At 34.9% G+C, this 23,326-nt stretch overlaps 1 protein-coding gene across 3 annotated transcripts in view; it reads right to left on the bottom strand.

The window, feature by feature from the left end:
- The window catches only part of DCDC1 (doublecortin domain containing 1), a 505,142-nt gene that overhangs the window by 189,876 nt on the left and 291,940 nt on the right, over positions 1-23,326 (bottom strand). For all 3 annotated transcript variants that reach the window (XR_012093393.1, XM_008002854.3, XM_073017517.1), the window contains exons 20-21: positions 17,919-18,050; positions 17,362-17,519 (exon numbers count right to left, since the gene is read on the bottom strand). Coding sequence is in view for 2 of the 3 variants with exons in the window: in XM_008002854.3 (XP_008001045.3) it covers positions 17,362-17,519; positions 17,919-18,050 (290 nt within the window). In the remaining variant the exon portion in view is untranslated. The remainder of the gene's footprint in view (positions 1-17,361; positions 17,520-17,918; positions 18,051-23,326) is intronic.

The raw sequence follows: 23,326 nt of genomic DNA, 5'->3' as shown, positions 1-23,326 counted from the left end.
CAATCAAGACATTCAACTGTTCTATCACAAGATTCCCTTTATTTATATCCACATCCCTTGCCCTTGGAAACCACTAACCTGTTCTCCATCTCTATAATTATGTTATTTCATGAATGTTACATAAATGGAATCATAAAATGTGCATCCTTTTGAAATTGGCTTTTTTCATTCAGCATAATTTCATTGTGGTTCATACAAGTTGTTGTGTGTCTCAAGAGTTTATTCCTTCTTAATGTTGAATAGTATTCATGTTTAAACATTCATAGGAAAAGACTTTCTGTTTGTTAATATGGAGTGCTACCCAATGTCCTCGGTCATATTCAGAGAATACATGCATCTTAGTAGCCATATATGATGTGTACCAAATAAACACTAAGGTATCTTTTTCTCAACTGATTTCAAAACATGAAAAATTTTATACTGTCATATTTCCAGTGGCAGATATGGGTTCAATTATGCCAAGGTTAAATTCATTGAAAAAGAAAATTTAAAACTTTCAAAATTAAGAGTCCTATTAATCTCAAAGAGTTCACTGGCTTCATTAAGAAAAAAAAAATGCCATATGTGAAATTAAGGGTAGAAAAAGAGAAAAAAAATATTCCGGTTGCTTCCAGGGAACTTATATCAGTTAGAAAATTATGACGTACCTTGTGATGAGAGCTTTCTACTTGATATATGAGCTCACTTAAATAGAAATTAAAACAAATCTTAGGTTTCTGATAAGATATGACACATATAAAAAGATCCACTCTCAAACTGGCAGAACTGGATGGCAATTTTCACAATAAAAAGCTTTATGTGTTTATGCATTATTGTTAGTGGAGCCATCATTTTATAAATAAGAAATCAGACTCTTTCACCTTCATGAAATGTCCTTTTCTTTCCTTTCAAACAAAACCAATCCCAACTATCCTCCTTTTGGCTCCAGACCCTTCTCTTCCACAATGTTTTCCAAACACACAGGCCTCCATTCTTTCTCACACTCATGGCATTTGTTAGATGGCATATCCTCACAAACTGCTGTGTGGAAATTCCATTTAAGTGTTATGATTTAACCTCTACCGTGTGTTCCAAGTTTCTATCTGTTGTTCATTGTCATCTATTTTATAAAAGCAAAAGAATTGGAAACCTCTTAAAGTCCTATAACATGACATTAGTTACACAAATTAAAGTTCACACTGAAGGATGATGATGTAGTCAAATATTTAATGTAAGGAAAACATGTTCACAGAAAATCTTAATATCTGTTATTGTGTTGTCACTGTTGAACACACAAAAAAAATCAGCATATCCTCAGTTTTGTAAATATAATTACAACAGCCAAATATTTATAAAAAGGGAGAGAGAAAAAATAACAATCAAGATTGTATATATTTCCTTCTCTGTTCATTTGTTTTTTCAAAAGTTAGTGATAAACGTGCAAAAAAGAAACAATAAAAGTCATTAAAGTTTTTAACCTTATCTATTCAACTACATTTCAACTTCCTCAAGAGCAGACTTTCACTTTTATTTATATCCTCCAACTTGGTAATAGAGGTGACTTAATATACTCAATTTCTTCTGCTCACAGAGGTTAAAACCACATTTTTATAGCCTGACCATAGTTTGTCACTACTAAGTTATTTCATTGTGCATATTCATATTTAGGTTGCTAAATTCCTTGAGGACGAAGGGATTTTTTTTAACTTAAAGATCACTCTAATACTATACAGTACAAATCTCTACATCCTATACGAAATCAAACAATACTTTTTGAGTTGAATGTTAAATAACATTTAAAATTTAGCAGTGCACAACTTCTTTAAAGGCAGGAATTCAGATTCTTTAAAGATATTTCAGATTCTTTAAAGATAGGAATTTGTTGCATTTTATAATATTTTGCACTTTATACTAATACTAACAATAGCACATTATTATTGTCATACAAGCTGCCATATACTGAACATTTACTGTACCAAGAACTGGACTCAACTTTAATATTCATAATCTCATTTAAATTTCACAATAATCACTATCCCTCTTTTGTATTTGAGGAAATTAAGTAATGTTAAATATCTTACCCCAAATTACATAGTGAGTACTTAGGAGAACTAGGACTGGAAGCCACACTAATCTGACTGTAGTTCAGAGATGCCAGTTAGAAAGTTATGCCATCTCTCTTAATAAGCACTCAACGAGCATTTATCAAATGAATGAGTGAATATAAAAATGAGAAATTCATGCATATTAGCTATTACTATGAATTGACTTTCAAGTATTAGTCAATCATAGAATAGGAGAGAACATGATGAAGAAAGTTTAGCAATGGGAGTTAAAAATTTAAATCCTGATACAAAATTCACCAAATTAAAATCTAGAAAATGCATCCTGCGTTGTTTGTGGGCATTTGAATATTGGCACATTGTTCTGTCTGTTCAGCTGATCCTCTTGCCTCTAATTCACAGAAAGGCCCAATTAGAGACTTCTGGTCAAAAAAGAATGGAGTCATGACAAACATATAGATAACAAGTCAGTTAAAAGGATTGTCAATTAGTTGTATTAAAATAGATACACTGATGGGCAATTAAAATGGCTATATATAACAATTATTCTTAACTTATTTGAAATCAAACTTCTTTATTGTTTAGAAATATTTAAAGAGGTCATTCATTATAAGAGACTGATATTTGGTATTTCTGTTTTAAAAATGTAAAAGTAATTCTGAGACATGGCCTATGTCATAATTTGGTTAATTCTGTATTCCAGTTTTAAAACAATAAAAAATATAAATGAATGACTTTTGTTTGTGCAAAGAAAATAAAATGCTGTCAGAAAGTACAAATTCAGGTCTCTTATTTGATCAGCTTAGTTATATAAGCTTTATAAAATAGAAAGGAATAAAGAAGGTAACTTAACAGGCAATGAAGTCAAACAAACGTCATGATCAATAAATTTGCCCAACCCAAGTCAGATTTTCACTAGTGATGACACGGAAAGATTTTGTAAAACTATGAACTTATGAAAATCATGGGCTTTTTGTATACATTTTTATTTTCAAGTGTCCAACAAAGTTTCTGGCAGAAAGAAGGTGCTTAATGAATATTCAGAGACTGAACAAATGCATTCTATACAAGAATGAAAGATGTTTGGGGGATTCAGGGGTTCATGGTGGACGGGAGGCAAGACTAGATTGCAGCTCTGGACACAGCAGCATGAGGAGGTTAGCACTGTGAATTTTAGCTCCAGGTTGACTGCATGAACAAACCAGCAATCCCAAGAGGACCCACAGACCCTCTGAAGGAAGTGGACTGCTCCTGCAGGACCCAAGAGACACCTCAAATACTGTGAGTGCCTCAAATGCAGAAGTGGGAAAGTGAGACCCTCCTCTCCCAAACACACACGTTCAGTGGAGAAGCTGAAGGTCTGTTTGCGGGAGAAGTTTCCAACTTTACTTGGAGCTGAGTCAAGTTAGAGAGCTGAGTGAAATACAGAGGTACAGGAAGCAGCAGAAAGGCCCTGGGAGCTTGCTGGCTCCCCAAGCAGCCATTCCTGCCTGGCACCACAGGAATCCATTGGGAGGGTGGCCAGAGGAGCAAGGGGTAAAACTTCACAGGAAGAAGGAAATCTCTAGCTGAACTTTGTAACAATTTGAACAGGGCGAGAAGCCTCCTGGCCAGAACTCCAGGGAGGGCCGGAATCTGGCTTGCAGACTTCACAGGTAGGGGAAGAACTAAAGCCCTTTTCTCTCACAGCTGGGAGGCGGATAGCCTCAGGCAAAATTTCAAGTCCATCTCTCCCTCACCTGAAAACAGACTCAGGGCTGTTGGGGGTGGGCACAGTGGGAATGGGACGGGCCCTTCAGTTTGCATGGGAGCTGGGTGAGGCCTATGACTGCCAGCTTTCCTCCACTTCCCTGACAACCTGCATGACTCAGCAGAGTCAGCCATAATCCTCCTAGGCACACAACTCCAGTTACCTGGGAATCTCACCCCCATGCCCTACAACAGCTGCAGCAACACCTGGTCAAGGAGAGTCTGAGCTCAGACACACCTACCCCTGCCCCCACCTGATACTCCTTCCCTATCTACCCTGATAGTGGAAGACAAAGGGCATATAATCTTGGAAGTTCTAGGGTCCCACCCATCGCCAGTCACTCTCCACACTACTACAGCTGATGTTTTCTGGAAAGCACCACGTCCTGGCAGGAGACCAACCAGCACAAAAATAGGGCATTAAACCACCAAAGCTAAGAACCCTCACGGAGTCCACTGCACCTGCTGCCAACTCCACCAGAACAGGTGCTGGTATCCTCGGCTGAGAGACCTATAGATGATTCACATCACAGAACTATGTGCAGACAACCCCTAGTACCAGCCTGGAGCCGAGAAGACTGACTGGTTCACTAGACCCAGAAGAGAGACAACAATCACTGCAGTTCAGCTCATAGGAAGCCACATCTATAGGAAAAGTGGGGAACACCCTGTGGGACAAAAGAATCTGAACAACAGCCTTCAGCCCTAGACCTTCCCTCTGACAGAGCCTACATAAATGAGAAGAAAGCAGAAAACCAACGCTGATAATACGACAAAACTAGGCTCTACAACCACCCCCAAAAAATCACTAGTTCACCAGCAATGGATCCAAACCAGGAAGAAATCCCTGATTTACCTGAAAAAGAATTTAGAGGCTAGTTGTTAAGCTAATCAGGGAGGGACTAGAGAAAGGCAAAGCCCAATCCAAGGAAATCCAAAAATGATACACAAAGTGAAGGGAGATATATTCATGGAAATAGATATCTTAAAGAAAAAATAATCAAATTCAGTAACCTTTGGACACACTTTTAGAAATGCAAAATGCTCTGGAAAATCTCAGCAACAGAATTGAACAAGTAGAAGAAGGAAATTCAGAGCTCAAAGACAAGTTCTTCAAATTAACAACCCAACAAAGGCAAAGAAAAAAAGAATAAGAAAACACGAATAAAGCCTCCAAGAAGTCTGGGATTATGTTAAACAACCAAACCTAAGAATAATTGGTGTACCTGAGGAAGAAGAGAATTATAAAAGCCTGGAAAACATATTTGGGGGAATAATCAAGGAAAACTTCCCCAGTCTTGTGAGAGACCTAGACAGCTAAATACAAGAAGCACAAAGAACACGTGGGAAAGTCATGGCCAAAAGATCTTTGCCCAGGCACACTGTCATCAGGTTATCCAAAGTTAAGATGAAGGAAAGAATCTTAAGAGCTGTGAGACAGAAGCACCAGGTAACCTATAAGGGAAAACCTATCAAATTAACAGGAGATTTCTCAGCAGAAATCCTACAAGCTAGAAGGGATTGGGGACCTATCTTCAGCCTGCTCAAACAAAACAGTTATTAGCCAAGAATTTTGTATCCAGAAAAACTAAGCATCATATATGAAGAAAAGATACAGTCATTTTCAGACAAACAAATGCTGAGAGAATTCGCCATTACCAACGTCCACTAAAATAACTTGTAAAAGGAGCTCTAAATCTTGAAACAAATCCTGGAAACACATCAAAACAGAACACCTTTAATGCATAAATCACATAGGATGTATGAAACAAAAATACAAGTTAAAAAGCAAAAACAAAAAACAAACAAAAAAAAATTACACAGGCAACAATGAGCATGATGAAAGCAATGGTACATCACATTTAAATACTAAAATTGAATGTAAATACTAACATTGAAAGTAAATGGCCGAAATGCTCCACTTGAAACATACAGAACCACAAAATGGATAAGAACTCACCAATCTACTATCTGCTGCCTTCAAGAGACTCACTGACCACATAAGAACTCACATAAACATAAAGTAAAGGGTTAGAAAAAGGCATTTCATGCAAATGGACATGAAAAGTGAGCAGAGGTAGCTATTCTTGTATCAGACAAAATAAACTTTAAAGCAACAGCAGTTAAAAGAGACAAAGAGGGACATTATATAATGGTAAAAGGCCTTGTCCAACAGGAAAATATCACAATCCTAAACATATATGCACCTAACACTGGAGCTCCCAAATTTATAAAACAATTAGTAAGAGTCCTAAGAAATGAGATAGACAGCAACACAATAACAGTGGGGGACTTCAATACTCCACTGACAGCACTAGACAGGTTTTCAAGACAGAAAGTCAACAAAAAAAACAATGGATTTAAACTCTATCTTGGAACAAATGGACTTAACAGATATAACAGATATATACAGAACATTTCATCCAACAACCGCGGAATACACATTCTATTCAACAGTGCATGCAACTTTCGCCAAGATAGACCATGTGATAGGCCATAAAACGAGCCTCAATAAATTTAAGAAAATTGAAATTACATCAAGCACTCTCAAAAACCACAGTGGAATAAAAATGGAAATCAACTCCATGCAAATGCATGGAAATTAAATAACCTGCTCCTGAATGAGCATTGGGTCAAAAATGAAATCAAGATGGAAATTTAAACATTCTTTGGCCTGAGTAACAATAGTGGCACAACCTATTAAAACCTCTGGAATACAGCAAAGGCAGTGCTAAGAGGAAAGTTCATAGCCCTAAACACCTACACCAAAAAGTCTGAAAGAGCACAAAAAGACAATCTAAGGTTATACTTCAAGGAACTAGAGAAACAAGAACAAACCAAACCCAAACCCAGCACAAAAAAGGAAATAACCAAGATCAGAGCAGAACTAAATGAAAAGGAAACAAAAAAAATTAAAAAAGATAAATGAAACAAAAAGCTGGTTCTTTGAGAAGATAAATAAAATGGATAGACCATTAGTAAGATTAACCAAGAAAAGAGAGAGAAAATCCAAATAACTTCACTAAGAAACAAAACAGGAGACATTACAACTGATACCACTGAAATACGAAAGATTGTCCAAGGCTACTATGAACACCTTTGTGCACATAAACCGGAAATCCTATAAGAGATTTATAAATTCCTGGAAAAATACAACCCTCCTAGCTTAAATCAGCAAGAATTAGATACCCTGAATAGACCAATAACAAGCAGCAAGATTGAAATGGTTTCAATTTACCAACAAAAAAAGTCCAGCACCAGAGGGATTCACAGCAGAATTCTACCAGACATTCAAAGAAAAATTGGTACCAATCCTTTTGACACTATTCCACAAGATGGAGAGAGAAGGAACTCTCCTGAATTCATTCTATGAAGCCAGCATCACCCTAATACCAAAACCAGGGAAGGACATAACCAAAAAAGAAAACTATAGACCAATATCCTTGATGAACATAGATGCTAAAATCCTTAACAAAATACTACCCAATTGAATCCAACAACATATCAAAAAGATAATACACCATGATCAAGTGGGTTTCATACCAGGGATGCAGGGACGGTTTAACATATACAAGTCAAAAAATATGATACACCACTTAAACAGAATTAAAAACAAAAATCACATGATCGTCTCAATAGATGGAGAAAAAGCATTCAACAAAATCCAGCATCACTTTATGATTAAAACTCTCAGCAAAATTGGCATATAAGGGACATACCTTAATGTAATAGAAGTCATCTATGACAACCCACAGCCAACATAATATTGAATGGGGAAAAGTTGAAAACATTCCATCTGAGAACTGGAATGAGACAAGGATGCCCATTCTCCCCACTCCTCTTCAACATAGTACTGGAAGTCCTAGCCAGAGCAATCAGACAAGAGAAAGAAATAAAGGACATCCAAATCAGTAAAGAGGAAGTCAAACTGTCACTGTTTGCTGATATGATTGTTTTACCTTGAAAACCCTAAGGACTCCTCCAGAAATCTCCTAAGACTAATAAAAGAATTCAGCAAAGTTTCCAGATACAAGATTAATGAACACAAATCAGTAGCTCTTCTACATACCAACAGTGACCAAGCAGAGAATCAAATCAAGAATTCAACCCCTTTACAATAGCTGCGAAAAGAAAGAAAAAACAAAAAACAAAAAACAACTTAGGAATTTACCTAATCAAGGGGGCAAAAGACCTCTAAAAGCAAAACTACAAAACACTGCTGAAATAAATCATAGATGACACAAATGGAAACACATCCCATGCTCATAGATGGGTAGAATCGAAATTGTGAAAATGACCATACTTCCAAAAGCAATCTACAAATTCAATGTAATCCCCATAAAAATACCACCATTATCCACAGAATTAGAAAAGCCAGTTCTAAAATTCATATGGAAACAAAAAAGAGCCCGTATAGCCAAAGCAAGACTAAGCAAAAAGAAAAAATTTGGAGGCATCACGCTGACTTCAAACTATACTATAAGGCCACAGTCACCAAAACAGCATGGTACTAGTGTAAAAATAGGCACATAGACCAATGGAACAGAATAGAGAACCCAGAAATAAACCCAAATACTTACAGCCAACTGATCTTAGACAAAGCAAACAAAAACATGAAGTGGGGAAAGGACACCCTTTTCAGCAAATGGTGCTGGGATAAGTGGCTAGCCACAAGCAGGAGAATAAAACTGAATCCTTATCTCTTATCTTATACAAAAATCAACTCAAAATGGCTTAAAGACTTAAATCTCAGATGTGAAACTATAAAAATTCTAGAAGATAACATTAGAAAAACCCTCTAGACATTGGCTTAGGCAAGGATTTCATGACCAAGAACCCAAAAGCAAATGCAATAAAAACAAAGATAAATAGTTGTGACTTAATTAAACTAAAGAGCTTTTGCATGGCAAAAGGAACAGTCAGCAGAGTAAACAGATAACCCACAGAGTGGGAGAAAATCTTTAAAATCTATACATCTGACAAAAGATTAATATCCAGAATCTACAACAAACTCAAATCAATAAGAAAAAAACAATCTCACCAAAAAGTGGGCTAATGACCTAAACAGACAATTCTCAAAAGAAGACATACAAATGGTCAACAAACATATGAAAAAATGCTCCACACCACTAATAATCAGGGAAATGCAAATCAAAACCACAATGCAATACCACCTTACTCTTGCAAGAATGGCCATAATCAAAAAATCGAAAAACAGATGTTTGCATGGATGCAGTGAACAGGAAACACTTCTACACTGCTGGTGGGAATGTAAACTAGTACAATCACTATGTTTCCATAGTGTTTCCACTGTTTTCACAGTGTGGAGATTCCTTAAGATCTGAAAGTAGAACTACCATTTGATCCAGCAATCGCACTACTGGATATCCACCCAGAGGAAAAGAAGTCATTATACGAAAAAGATTCTTGCACATGCATGTTTATAGCAGCACAATTTGCAACTGCAGAATTATGGAACCAACCCAAACGCCCATAAATCAACGAATGGATAAATAAACTTTGGTATATTTATATGATGGAATGTTACTCAGTCATAAAAAAGGAATGAATTAACAGCATTTGCAGTGACCTGGATGTGATTGGAGACTATTATTCTAAGTGAAGTAACTCAGGAATGGAAAAACCAAACATTGTATGTTCTCACTGATATGTGGGAGCTAAGCTATGATGATGCAAAGGCATAAGAATGACACAATGGACTTTGGGTACTTGGGGGAAAGGATGGGAGTGAGGCGACGGACAAAAGACTACAAACATGGTGCAGTGTACACTGCTCGGGTGACAGGTGCACCAAAATCTCACAAATCACCACTAAAGAACTTATTCAAGTAACCAAATACCACTTGTACCCTAATAAATTATGGAAATATTTTAAAAGAATTTAAAAATACATATAGAACTAAAACACGCCAGCATTTAGACAGAAAGTGCATATATGGAGATTAAGAGTTCCAAGATTCTTGAACTGTTTGTGAAATGGTAAAAACATTAATTTATATTAGGCTTTAGTAAGTCAAAGCAACATGTATAATCTCCACAGTAGTCACTAAAAATAACAATAAAATAAAGTTAACTACCAAGATAATTGGGAGAAAGGAAATTAAATAACATACAATAATAAATTTTAGGAGACCAAAAAAGAGAAAAAACAGGACACAGAATAAATGGAACACAGAGATATCAAATAATAACATGTTAGATTTAAATTCCAAAATACCAGTAATTACATTATTGGTATAAATGGACTAAATACTTCAAGTAAAAGACAGAGATTGTAATACTGCACTAAAAAATACTTTTTCATACAAAACACTCCCTCAGCATTAAAGATAAAGTTTAAAAGTAAAAGGACATCAAAATAAATCATGCAAACACTGACCAAAAAGCTGGGACCACTATATTTAATATGAGACAAAGTAAACTTTAAAAAGGGAGAAAGCATTTGAGGGTATTTTATAATAACATAAGGTTTAATTGACCAGAAAGATAAAACAATTCTAAAATTGTATGTACCTAATAATCTCAAATTATAGAAAAGAAAAATTCATAAAACTCAAAGGAAAAATAGAAAAATCCACAATTTGTGGAGAATTTTAACCATACATCTTTCAGTAAATAATGTAACAAGCAGACAAAATATCAGTTAAGTATATACAAGATCTGAAAATACATTTATCAAACTTAATCTAATTAAAATGTACAGAACACTGTACCCCCAAACTTCAGAATATGTATTTTCTCAAGTATACATGTATCACTTATGAAAAATGTGCATATGGTAGATGGGCCATAAAGAAATCTCAACAAATTTTAGGCTGGGTGCAGTGATGCATACCTGTAATTCTAGTACTTTGGGAGGCCAAGGCAGGTGGATCTCTTGAGGTCAGAAGCACGAGATCAGCCTGGCCAACATGGAGAAAACTCTGTCTCTACTAAAAACACAAAAATTAGCCAGGCAGGGTGGTGCATGCCTATAATCCAGCTATTCAGGAGGTTGAGGCACAAGAATATCTTGAACTTGGGAGGCGGAGGTTGCAGTGAGCTGAGATGGCACCACTGCACTCCAGCCAGGGCAACAGAGCAAGATTCTATCAAAAAAGAAAGAAAGAGAGAGAGAGAAAGAGAGAAAGAAAAGAAAGAGAAAAAGAAATCTCAACAAATATCAGAATTAAAATCATATCAAAAATGTTTTCCAACCACCGTGAAATTAATCTAGAAGTCAATAATACAAAGCTGAAATATTTCATATATTTGGAAATTAAGAAATATCCTAAATACTTCATGGATCAAACAATATAATACAATGGAAATGATAATGAAAATATAAAATAGCAAAATGAGTGCAATGAAGCTAAAGCCATGCTTCAAAGTAAATTTGTATCCTTAAATGTATACATCATGAGAAGAAAAGCTGAGAAAAAAATCAATGAAGATGGGCCATACAGAGGGTAAGGCTTTAGGTAGATAAAAGGAAACAGGGGTGTTTGAGACAAGCAAACTAGCATGGGCCAAGTACTATCAGCTTGGGTCTATCAAGTACATGGAGATCCTGAGACTTCAATATAGTGGGTCTGACAGTTAATGCTTAATTTCACTAAGGGAATGAGTAAACTCTGAAGAATTATAAGTTCATGAGTATAATATTCAAAGTAGTACTTCAAAAGCATATCACCAGGGAGGAGTGTTCAGGATGAACTACCTTCTCCCTACAGTGACACCCATTACGCTCTTTTATCATAATGACTTGTTTAATATCTCTCTTCCCTGTTAGATTGTGTGCAGACAGCTCTGCGAGGGGACAGCTCTGTGAGGCCAGAAAGTGTACCTGTCTTCTCCATACTGAATCCCCAGTGCCTAGGATACCATAAAATAGTGGTTAGAACATAGAACATGCTCAATAAATATTTGTGCATCAAAAAAGGATAGAATATATAGGTGACATTGACTCAGCTAGAAAGCCATTGGAATAGTTGGGCTCAGTTTTGGATTGACACACGAGTAGATCATAGGGCTATGGTTGGCTGGCAGACAGGATGGTCTTGAAATGTACATGTGAAAGCTCAGACTATTTGCTCTCTCCATTTTCTTAATTCCATTAATCATACCCCTTCATTCATTTCTTTGTTCATTCATTCAGCAACTTTGTATTGAGTACTTACCATGTACTGGGTATGTTCTGGCCCTGGAGGTACAGATGTAAAGAAAACACTTCCTGCTGAAGTGAAGCTTACATTCTAATTGGGCAATTCAGACAGTAAATATATATGTATATGACAGGTAGCAATAAGTACCTTGAAGAAAAATAAAGCAGGGAAAGAGAATGACAAGCATGTATGCATTGTATCTCAGAAAAGGCCATGAAGCCAGGTTGACTAGAGCAGAGGAAGGGAGGGAAATGGTGGGCAGAGACACAATGGGACTGGTAAAGTGGGATATTTAGCATAGAGACTTTGGTTTCACTCTAGAGAAAATAAGAAGCCATTGAAAGATTTGAAACTGAGGATCCCCATGATCTGACTTATGAATATAAAAGGGTCATTCTGGCCCTTAACTGGAGAATAAATTGTAGGAGGACAAGGGTTGAAAGAGATAGACAAGTTAGGAAGCTAATCTATAGATCATTTTGACAGCTTGCACTCTGGTCTCATCCAAGTCCACCTAAATGTAATTTATTATCTCTACCACCTGTCTCCTTTCTTCCCATCCATATTATCCAATCCAGAAATCATTACCTACTATTTTCACTATTATAATACTAGACACTCTAGTTTGGGGGCTACAAGTTTGAAGAAGATAAGAGTAGAGCTTCGCATTCATGCCTTAAACAGTTCTATAGACAAAACTGAATAGAACAGAAAAATAAATAGTACATTGTTGAAATGAAAACTATGTGGCATAGTTGAAGGTTTGGGTACCCCACAGCAGCAAATAAAAACAAAAAATCATCATAAAATGCTTACTTGAAAATCTTTGAGAATTTCTGCATTAACGTACATTTATAGACATATAAGCCTAATCTTTTAGAATGTTTGATTTTTGACTTTGTTTCAAAGAAACAGGTGCAATTATATTATTTGTTCACTTTATTTTAATTCACAGACAACATACAGGAATTAATTTTTAAAATATACTAAAACCTAAATAGGCAACGGTATCAGCCAATATCAGGATATTTGACTTTTCTAATCAAAAAACAAAATTATATCTTCACAATCTTGAAACACACAATAATTTCATGTTCTTAAATATAATGCCATACTTCCAAATATAGCATAAAGGAGCTAAAGGCAAATGCTTAAAGCTGAGTATCTTCAATAGCTAAGAAAAGTAACGTAATAAAACATGGGATTTTATTCCTAGAAAGTATAATTGGATTTAGTGACTATCAAAAGCAATTATTATATTAACATTTACCTTTATTGTAATAGTTCTAGAAATAAGACATGGAGCTGTGGCAATTTAAACAATTCACTTTTCTTAAAAAGACAGTCTGAATATTGTCAAAACTGACCTGTGAGTTCACTAGTTCTACAAAAATTGTGTTAATATTTACTTAACAGAAGGAGGAGAAAGTTCAAAGCAAGTAAGACAGTTACAAATTAACACCAACTATATGCAAAGCTACATAAATGATTTAATATAGCACTCTTATGCTACTGTATACTCAAGAAAATTAGAATGTAATTCAATTTTTAATATGTGGGTTTTTACAGTTTATAATTATACAGACATGATCATTATTTGTCTGCTTAAAGAGTTTCCCATTGCTATTGATTTGCCTTTCTTTGAAAAGCAGGAGACTATAATAGTTCCTTTAGCTAGTGCATCTCAAATCTGTTACTAAGAGAAAAGAACCTTGAATAAGAAAAAAGCATGTCACTTCTTTCAAGCTTCATTTCTTCTATTTTATCAGGGGAAAAGAGGGCCTTATAAAAATTGACCAATGCAGTAGAGTTTGAATTTATATTCTCCTAAAATGGTAAACATAATAAATTGAGAACCAAACGGTCAATTTTATTTCATGCCAGTTGTAGCTAGACATAATTATAGCAGAAGAACTGACTTTACAGCAATTGTAAAAATGTAAATAAGGCTTTAAAACTGACTCAGGAATTATATTTTATAAATGAAGCTTTGATTTTAATGTAAAAAATTATCTTAGGGCATGATATGCATTATTCAAAATATCCTGCCTTTGTTACCATTGAAATGGTAGTTACACTTCAGAAAACCGAGGGACAGAAACACCTGTTTCTTATCAAATCATATCTCCTAGTGATTACAATAATTTTATGTACAAGATAGACTTTAAAATTTAAATACTGCAATATTTTAAAGTTTATATTTTTAGATAAAAGTTTATTTTTAAAATATCAGTGGAAAATGTGAAACAAAATGTAACGTGACAATTATCAATTTTAGTCCAAATATTCTTAATAGCAAAGTATCAAGTGTCTACATTTAAAATGTTTTTCATAACTTGTATTGATTTTTGTCCTAATGCAAACATTTAACTATTAAAATTTGGAAAATAACTAAATATTTTAAAAAGCAGTAAAAACTTTCAATAATTTGTTTTATTTTCTTCATTTTATTTTCTTTTTATTTCCTCGCCCATTTGGTGAGGTATTTGTCTATGTAAAATTAGGATAATACTAAATTCATTTTTATAAATTGCTTTTTTATTAGTTCCAAAGCTCATGAGATATTAAAGTACATTTTAATTGAAAAAAAAAATCAAATGGTTTTTAAATCGATGTTTTCTTTTAAAAGAATGAAGTCCATGCCAAGTTGAGTCATGAAGAGAAATGTCAGTGCGATCCCTGGCAGCTGCTCGCTTCCCTGGGAAGGAAGGGCTGGTTAGGAGTACAGTAGCTAGCAAACCCCTCAGCACTCCACAAAGTCACTAGTGGGAAAAGAACAAAGGCCTTTCCAATGCAACTAACACAGATGTGCCCAAAGGCAAACTGTCAGAAACAGTTAAGATGACAGCTACTCACAGTTCATTATTTCCTTCTCACAGGTCACTGGGTGACAAGCTGGGTCAGCATGCTTTGTTGGCTGTCCCAGTCCTTCTCCACCCCCTATTCCATTTAAATAAGAGTAAAGGACTCCTTTGGATAAACTAATGTAAACAAACACATTCCAGACACTTAATGCCAGAATATGGCATTTACTTTACTTTGGACCAAACTTAGAATTCAATGTACACACAACTTATTTTATCGAAGCAAGGATAGAAGCACACTTCTATGCCTACTTTTCAGTGATTATTTTAGACTGTGGGTGCGTGTGTGTGCGTGTGTGTGTGTTTTAAGAGGTAAAGAAACTGAAATTACATCTACTGTGGTAAATTGTGGAGGCAGAGGGGGAAGAATGTAGATAAATCCCCGCCTCAAGAAAAAAAAAAAAAAAAGAAGAAGAAGGAGACAGGAAGAGTTGCTGGAGCCTATCACATAAACCCTGAGGAATGCACACTAAGAAACAGCCTCTGGAAGATTTCTTATGAAATCAAATCCCAAACAGATTCACTAGTCAATTCCTATTGACTAAAACAGCATAAATCTAAGTAAAACCCCTATTAAAAATTCTTTTCTATCTCTGCTTGTTTTCAGAACATTTTCACAACTAACACTTGAATGCTTACTACTTTTCTGGAAACTTAGACATCTCAGTTAATTCTAACAACCTCAGACAGGTCTTGTGGTATGGCAGCTGACATTAACTGCCCTGTCTTTTTTGGCCTCACTTTTTCTAATACTATATTCCTTTCTTCCAAAGTGCAGTCATCAGATTGCATTGCCTCAGGGAAGAAGCAACAACAGAATGCAAAAGCCAAATCCCTAAGCTACCCAGTGCCCTATAATTTTTAAGCATGGGAAGGGTGAAATAGGCAAAGCAGGTGAGTTATCATGAGGGCCAGGTAGAGCATGGGGCAAATACACAAACCCCATGTATGTTTCAGGAATCTGAGAGCAGAAGTAAACTGTGCCTCTTTCTTGAGTAGAGCCCAGGATAAGGATGAAAACCCAAGATAAGAAGATCCCAAGATAATGACAAGCGCAAGCATTCCCTCAAAAATGGCTGAGTAGAAATGGCTGCCAAATAAGTCTAAAGAGGCCATAAACAGCCTCATAGAGCAGTATTACGAGTTCTCAAGTGTCCCAGTGTTTCCTGAGTTCCTATTTTAGATGAAAACATCAGACAAGGACTTTCCCCAAGGGACTTACATTCTAGTGATGTGAGAATAGTGGAGAGGGGCTTGGCTATATGGCTGCTCAGCCTATGGTCCTGTTGTAGATGGAGCATCAGGGAGTTGAGAATCTTGTATGTGATTAAAAAATAACTAGCAGGAAAAAGAATACCTGGAATCTAAATTTCTGTACTGTTCTGACACCCCATATTATGATACAGCAAGGTACTAAATTTGTTACTTTGTGTTCTATCTTCAAAACAACAAGTACAAAAGACTTAATGTTTAAATAATAAATAATAACTTGGGAGAGTCACTTCTGCTATCTATCAGAAAAAAGTTCCCCTCCTGTCAAAATTCCAGGTGGAATATGTAATTTAGTAATACAAAATAGCTTTTAATTGAAATAAAAGTTTTTTGTCTCTTTTCATGCAAGTGACATTTCTATCTACAGTTCATGTGTTTAAATTTAGGAAGGCTGGGTGTGATGGCTCATGCTGATAATCCCACCACTTTGGGAGAGCGAAGTGGGAGGATTGCTTGAGGTCAGGAGTTCAAGACCAGCCTGGGCAATATAGCTAGACCCCATTTTTACAATAAATAAATTAATTAATGAAATAAAATAAATTTAGGAATTTCCTTAAACTTTAGTGAATATGGTAAGAACTATATTACTCCTTTAAGAGTATTTCAGTCAACAGTAATTTCAAACAGTTTTAGATTAAAATTACAATTTATAAAGTCAGTTTATGATTTGCAACATCAACCCCAACAAAATAATAATAATGAACTTTAGTTTCCAATTAAATAAAGAGGATCAGAGAAATTGTTTCCATTTCTTAACCAAGGATAATTTTTCAATTGGTTAGCAATATCTGTGATGTTATTTTTATTCTAGGAAGGGAAACAGGGTTGATTTGTTATCACTGGTTAAGACTATCTTTTGTGCACTTAACCTTGAGTCCAAATATAATATTCTCATGGAAAATAAAAAGGATTGCCCATGGAATAATCTTCTTCAACATATCTTGGTATTTTAACAATTGGATATATGGTCTGTAGTGCCTTAGCTTAATTGTGTTAATGATAGATATTTCAGAGTATTTTAGTGAAATCCCAGGACAGCAACCCATCCTAAGTATAATAATAAACAATAACATACAGTACATCAATCTTCAACAAAATACACATAAATGTCACCTTTCTTCATCAAATATGACCCAAAAACTACTATGCTTGAAAGCCAACGGGCTTTTGAGATATTTCAATAATCTTCAAGAAATCAATCTTACATGAAACTGAAGGAAAACATCGAATGTCATTGAGCAATAAAGCTCAGTTCTGTCAGTACCTTACCTCTGAGCAGAAGCCTTAGGATGTTTCTCTTCCAGTTTCCTCACCAGTGCTACCGTCAGCTGCCCTATCTCCTCAAGAGAACCTTCTGGCATTAAATGGGTGTCTGAGGGTTCTGGCAGTTGCTTCAGACCAGGGTTGCTGGCACTTTCTTGCAGAACCTAATAAATGAAATATAGGAATAAAGTAGCTAATTTTCATTGAGTGGAAATATCTAAACTGTACATACCAAAAATATAACACTGCAGTTTTCATGGTTCCTTCAGTGTTTCTACAACACATAAGTCCTTTGTACGTGGCCAAAAGAAGGAAATCCTAAGAAAAAAGGGTATCGCCATCTGTTTAATACAATGTTTATATAAACATATATGTTTATATAAATATAAATGTGCATATAGATTCCATATTATGTGTATTAGTTTAAACTATCCATAACATTAATTATTATTAATTATTATTAATTTGTGCTTGCCTCCCAAAAACAACTTGAAAATTTTTTCTCTTTTCAAAATACATTTTAGAGAGCTATGTCTGTCTTGCCTCTGGCTCACTACACTGACCTCTTCTAAGTTTCTGCCATGTTCCTGATGAGCTGTGGTCCAGGCACCATGGTGAAAGTGATTCTCTGTCTGGGTCACATCTACTTGTGCATTTAGCTCCTCTAGGTAGGTCAGAACAAACTGAGGATAAGCCTGTAAGAAAGGAAAAAAATAACAAGTAGTATCAGCCTTATAAACAGTAGCCAAAAATCCATCCAACTGGAAAGAGGGGAGGATAAACTTGATTAAAAATAAAAAGGTCTGGCTAATAAACTTTGTACTTTATTCTCAACTTCATAACAAAATCAAGTGAAATGACTTTAATATTAACATTTCTAAATAATTGTTTAATCTGATTAAGTTTAGCTAGATAGCTAATTTTTGCCCTTAGATAAGATTAAAACAGTAAAACAATCTTATACATTAATAGTAATAGCTAAATTTATTGAGTTATTCTATATACAAGGTATTATTGTATACACAACACATATATGTAATTGTGTAGTTGCTGTATTGTTTGGAAGTATTCAATTCTGCTCTAGAAGACAAGAAAACAAATTGAATGAATGAAATAGCTGCATTAAGCATATATAAGATAGTAACCTGAGAAATGTCAGACACAAAGTAGAGCAAATGTCTACGAACATAGAAAAGGCTCGAAAGACAAAATAGACATTTAATATTCATGACTCACCAAATAACCAACAAAGCAAAAAATATTTATGATATACTAAATACAAATGAAGCACATGAGGCTCACGATAATCATGAGGTCTTTAATTAGCCATCCATTGCTGGCTCTCATTTGGGATCTTATGAAGGATAAAATCCATCACTGCTCATCAGGCTAACTGGGGAGCACAGCTACTGGTCAAGTGACTCACACACAGCCCTCATGGAACAAGTGTGTGTCATTGGCCCAGGCATCTTTTATTTGTTGGGCTCCCAGGTCAAGTTTTCATTCTGGTTCTTGTAACTACACTAGCAGCAGGAAAGAGTAATGTAGCATAAAGGGGAGATATGTAATTACTGTATACCAGATTCAGGCTAATATGAATCTTGTGTAATATTTTGATTATGTTAATCTGGCCCATCTCTCTTCCTTTACATTTTGTTTTATGTTTTAAATTGATCTAATATGTCATGATGTGAATATTTTAATTTGTTCTGTGCACTTTTGTGTACCATGAGCTCTAGCCTAGCTTACCAAGTAATACACTTGGAGGCTACCCTTGCATGGAAGTAACTTCCTACATAACAACAAATTTGCATTTTAATCCTTGCAACAGCACTTTGCAATGGGTACTATTATTGTGCCCATTTTAAAGATGAGGAAGCAGACACAGGGAATTTAAGCAACATGCTTCAGTACCAAGGGAACCCACTCCCAATATTTCAATGTAGGTTCTTTCTATTTTCCATAAGTGTCGGCTGGCTAAGAAATAAAGAGAAAGAGTACAAAGACAGGAATTCTACAGCTGGGCCACCGGGGGTGACATCACATATCAGTAGGACTGTGATGCCCACCTGAGGCTCAAACCAGCAAGTTTTTTACTAAGGGCTTCAAAAGGGGAGGGGGTGTAAAACAGGGAGTAGGTGCAAAAATCACATGCTTCAAAGGGCAAAAAGCAGAACAAAGATCACATGCTTCTGAGGGAACAGGACAACGGCAAAGCAGAACTACTGATAAGGGTCTATGTCCAGCTGTGCACATATTGTCTTGATAAACATCTTAAACAACAGACAACAGGGTTTGAGAGCAGATAACCGGTTTGACCACAAATTTACCAGGGCAGAGTTTTTCCCTACCCTAATAAGCCTGAGGGTACTGCAGGAGACCAGGGCGTATTTTAGTCCTTATCTCAACTGCATAGGACAGACACTCCCACAGCAGCCATTTACACACCTCCCCCAAGGAATGCATTCCTTTCCCAGGGTATTAATATTAATATTCCTTGCTAGGAAAAGAATTTATCGATATCTCTCCTACTTGCACATCCATTTATAGGCTCTCTGCAAGAAGAAAAATATGGCTCTTTTTGCCCAATCCCGCAGGCAGTCAGACCTTATGGTTATCTTCCCTTGTTCCCTAAAAATCGCTGTTATTCTGTTCTTTATCAAGGTACACTGATTTCATATTGTTCGAACACACGTTTTACAATCAATTTGTACAGTTAACACAATTATCACAGTGGTCCTGAGGTGACGTACATCCTCAGCTTATGAAGAAAACAGGATTAAGAGATTAAAGTAAAGACAGGCATAAGAAATTATAAAAGTATTATTTGGGAGCTGATAAATGTCCATGAAATTTTCACAATTCATGTTCCTCTGCCGTGGCTCCAGCTGGTCCCTCGGTTTGGGGTCTCTGACTTCCCGCAACACATCAGTGTCATCCAGATTGATTAATAGTCTGTCAAGCCTAAATATGTTCCTTCAATTATAATATAAACTCCTTACTGCACTTTTTAAAGTGTGGAGTAATTCTAAAAAACAAAAATCATGAGGAAGTGTTCAGCAGATAAAACGGCACTAAGGTCCTTACATTGTTCTGGAAAAATAGATACTAAATAACTTTAAACTTTGTTAGAAGATGTAATGTAAACATGCATGTTTAAAATGTGAGGCATTCCAAACCCTTAAATGCATATTACTAAGTGCAAGAGTCAATCTGAAAAGGCTACAACTATGGAGACAGTAAAAAGATCAGTGGTTGCCAGTGAGGACTGAATAGGTGGAGCACAGAGGGTTTTTAGGACTGTTAAACTAATCTGTATAATACTATAATGGTGGTTACATGTCATTGTACATTAGTTCAAACCCATAGAATGTGCAGCACCAAAAGTGAGCCCTAATGTAAACTGTAGACTTTGATGATGATGTGTCAGTGTAGGTTCACCAATTATAATAAATGTACCACTCTGGTGCAAGATGAAGATACTAGGGGAGGATGTGCATTTGTGGGGGTAAAGGATATATGGGAACTGTCTTACTTTATGCTTAATTTTGCTGTGAATCTAAAACTGCTCTAAAATATAAAGTCTTATTTTAATGTAAGGGGTTCCAAGAAAAGCACAAGTGGCAAAAGAAAAATAAATTGTACTACTAAAAAATTGTGTTACAAACAATGCTGTGAAGAAAGTAAAAAAAAAAAACCTACAGAATGAGACAAAATATTTTCAGATTATATGTCAGATAAGGGATGTATATCTGGAATATATAAAGAACTCTTATACTCACTAATGAAAAGACAAATAATCCAATGAAAATACAAGTAAAGGATCTGAGTAGACATTTCTCCAAAGAAGATAAACAATTTGCTAAAAAAAGATAATCAACATCACTAGTGATCAGAAAAATACAAATCAAAACCTCAATAAGATAATACTTTTTACCCACTAGGATGACAAAGAATAACAAAATCAAAATGACAGAGAATAACAAGAGTTGGCAAGAACGTGAAGGGGAAACAGCTTGGCTAGTCCTCAAAATGTTAAACATGGAGTTTTCATATGGCCCAGCAATTCCACTCCTAGTTATATACCTATGAAAAATGAAAACATACATACACACAAAAACTTCCATACCAATGTTCATAGCAGCATTATTCAAAGTAGCCAAAATAGTGGAAACAAATAAAATGCCATTAACTGATACATGTATTAAAAGTATGATGTTTCTATACAATGGAATATTATTTGGCAACAAAAAGAAATGAACTACTAAAGCATGCTACAATGTGAATTAATTCAGAAAACATTATGCTAAGTGAAAAAAATCAAACACAGTAGGCCATATATTATATGAGTCCATTTATATGAAATGCCCACAATGGGCAAACCTATAAAGGATGGGGAGGGGGGCAGACAGAGGTAGAGGAATAGATGTGAAGTCCAAGATGTATTTTAGGGAGAACAAAAACATTTTAAAATTAGATTGTGGTGACAGATGCACAACTCTGTGAATATACTGAAAAACATTAAACACCTAAACTTTAAATAGGTGAATTTTCAAGAAATCTATTTTAATGTAAGAAATTTTTCAATTAAAACAGTATATAAAGTATAGCTTTAAACAAGCAAAGAAAAAGGAGAGAAAAGGGATCCAGAAAATGTCAAGAAGAGATTTTTTAATGCAAATTAAAAGCATAATAAACCAAATCTTTGTTGAATTAATCAATGAGTGTATTAACAATGCAATTATTTTTCTTTTTATGTCCTGACATATATTAGTTGTACGTATTTTGGGGGCACATGTGATATTTTGATACCTGTTTATAATGTGTAATGATCAAATCAGTATAATTGGAATATCTATCACCATAAGCATTAAATGTGTAAAAATTTAAATGTGTATTCCCTTTGACTTAACAAATATATACACATTACAAAGATGTCCATTGCAGCATTGCTAATATTTAACTAAATGTACATCACCAGGAAAATTTTAAAAGACAGCATAGATGTGGATGTCAGTATAAAAAGATGGCCATAATACATATCTTATCAAGTGGGAAAAAGTATATCACAAAGTAATATGTATAGTTTTGTCTGGGGGTGGGTATGTGTCTCTAATCAAGAATGATACACTGTCAACAATAATATTGGAGGAATAGTTCAAGAGCTACTTTTGCTTATCATTTTACTCAGTTCTGAATTATTGGAGATGTTTTTCAAAACTAACATGTATCCCTTTTATTATTTAAATGAGAACCATTTTATACATGCAAATATATGTGTAATAATTTTGGGGAATATACAAAAAGCATGCTGTTAGTGAATAACTCTGGGAAATGGGAATAAAGTTTGAGAAGAGGAGACTTTACTTCTCATTAATGTATTTTTTCTAATATTAATTTTTATCACATATTATTTTTATAAAAATTAATACTTAAAAAAGAATTGAAAATAGTTATATTATTGCACATACTATTCAGATAATTTTGGAAAGAGATTTTTGAATCATTAAGCTAATCCAAAACATTAGCAAAAAGAAGTTTAATCCAAAAAAATTAGGATTTACATTGTACCTTTAATCTTATTCATCTTTATTGCATTATGCTACTTTTTGTTTTCTTAAGTCAGTTCTTATTGTCTTAAGTACATTTAAGACAATTCAACTGAAAATAATGTGATGGGTAATGGAGAAGTAGATTGTTTCATATTGGTTCTGCTAAAAACATCAAAGCCCAAATTCAGCCCAAAGACCACTATGTTTTCAATATGAGAGAAAACAATACCACATATGTTCCATAGTATCAGAATATTAAAAGAATCAACTTATAAAAAGCAAAACAAACAGTAGACACATTTCAAGACTATAAGTAACAGCAGTATGGCTCAAATTCTGGCAATTGTAAATCCCTTATATTATTATGGTAGCTTCATCTTATGTTTGTTTCATCCTCTAATAGAAGTAAAGACATTTTA

This window comes from Chlorocebus sabaeus, chromosome 1, assembly GCF_047675955.1.
Source record: "Chlorocebus sabaeus isolate Y175 chromosome 1, mChlSab1.0.hap1, whole genome shotgun sequence".
In the NCBI taxonomy this organism is placed as follows: Eukaryota; Metazoa; Chordata; class Mammalia; order Primates; family Cercopithecidae; genus Chlorocebus; species Chlorocebus sabaeus.
The sequence above is the reverse complement of the archived record's forward strand: the minus strand, read 5'-3'. Positions and strand labels throughout refer to the sequence as shown.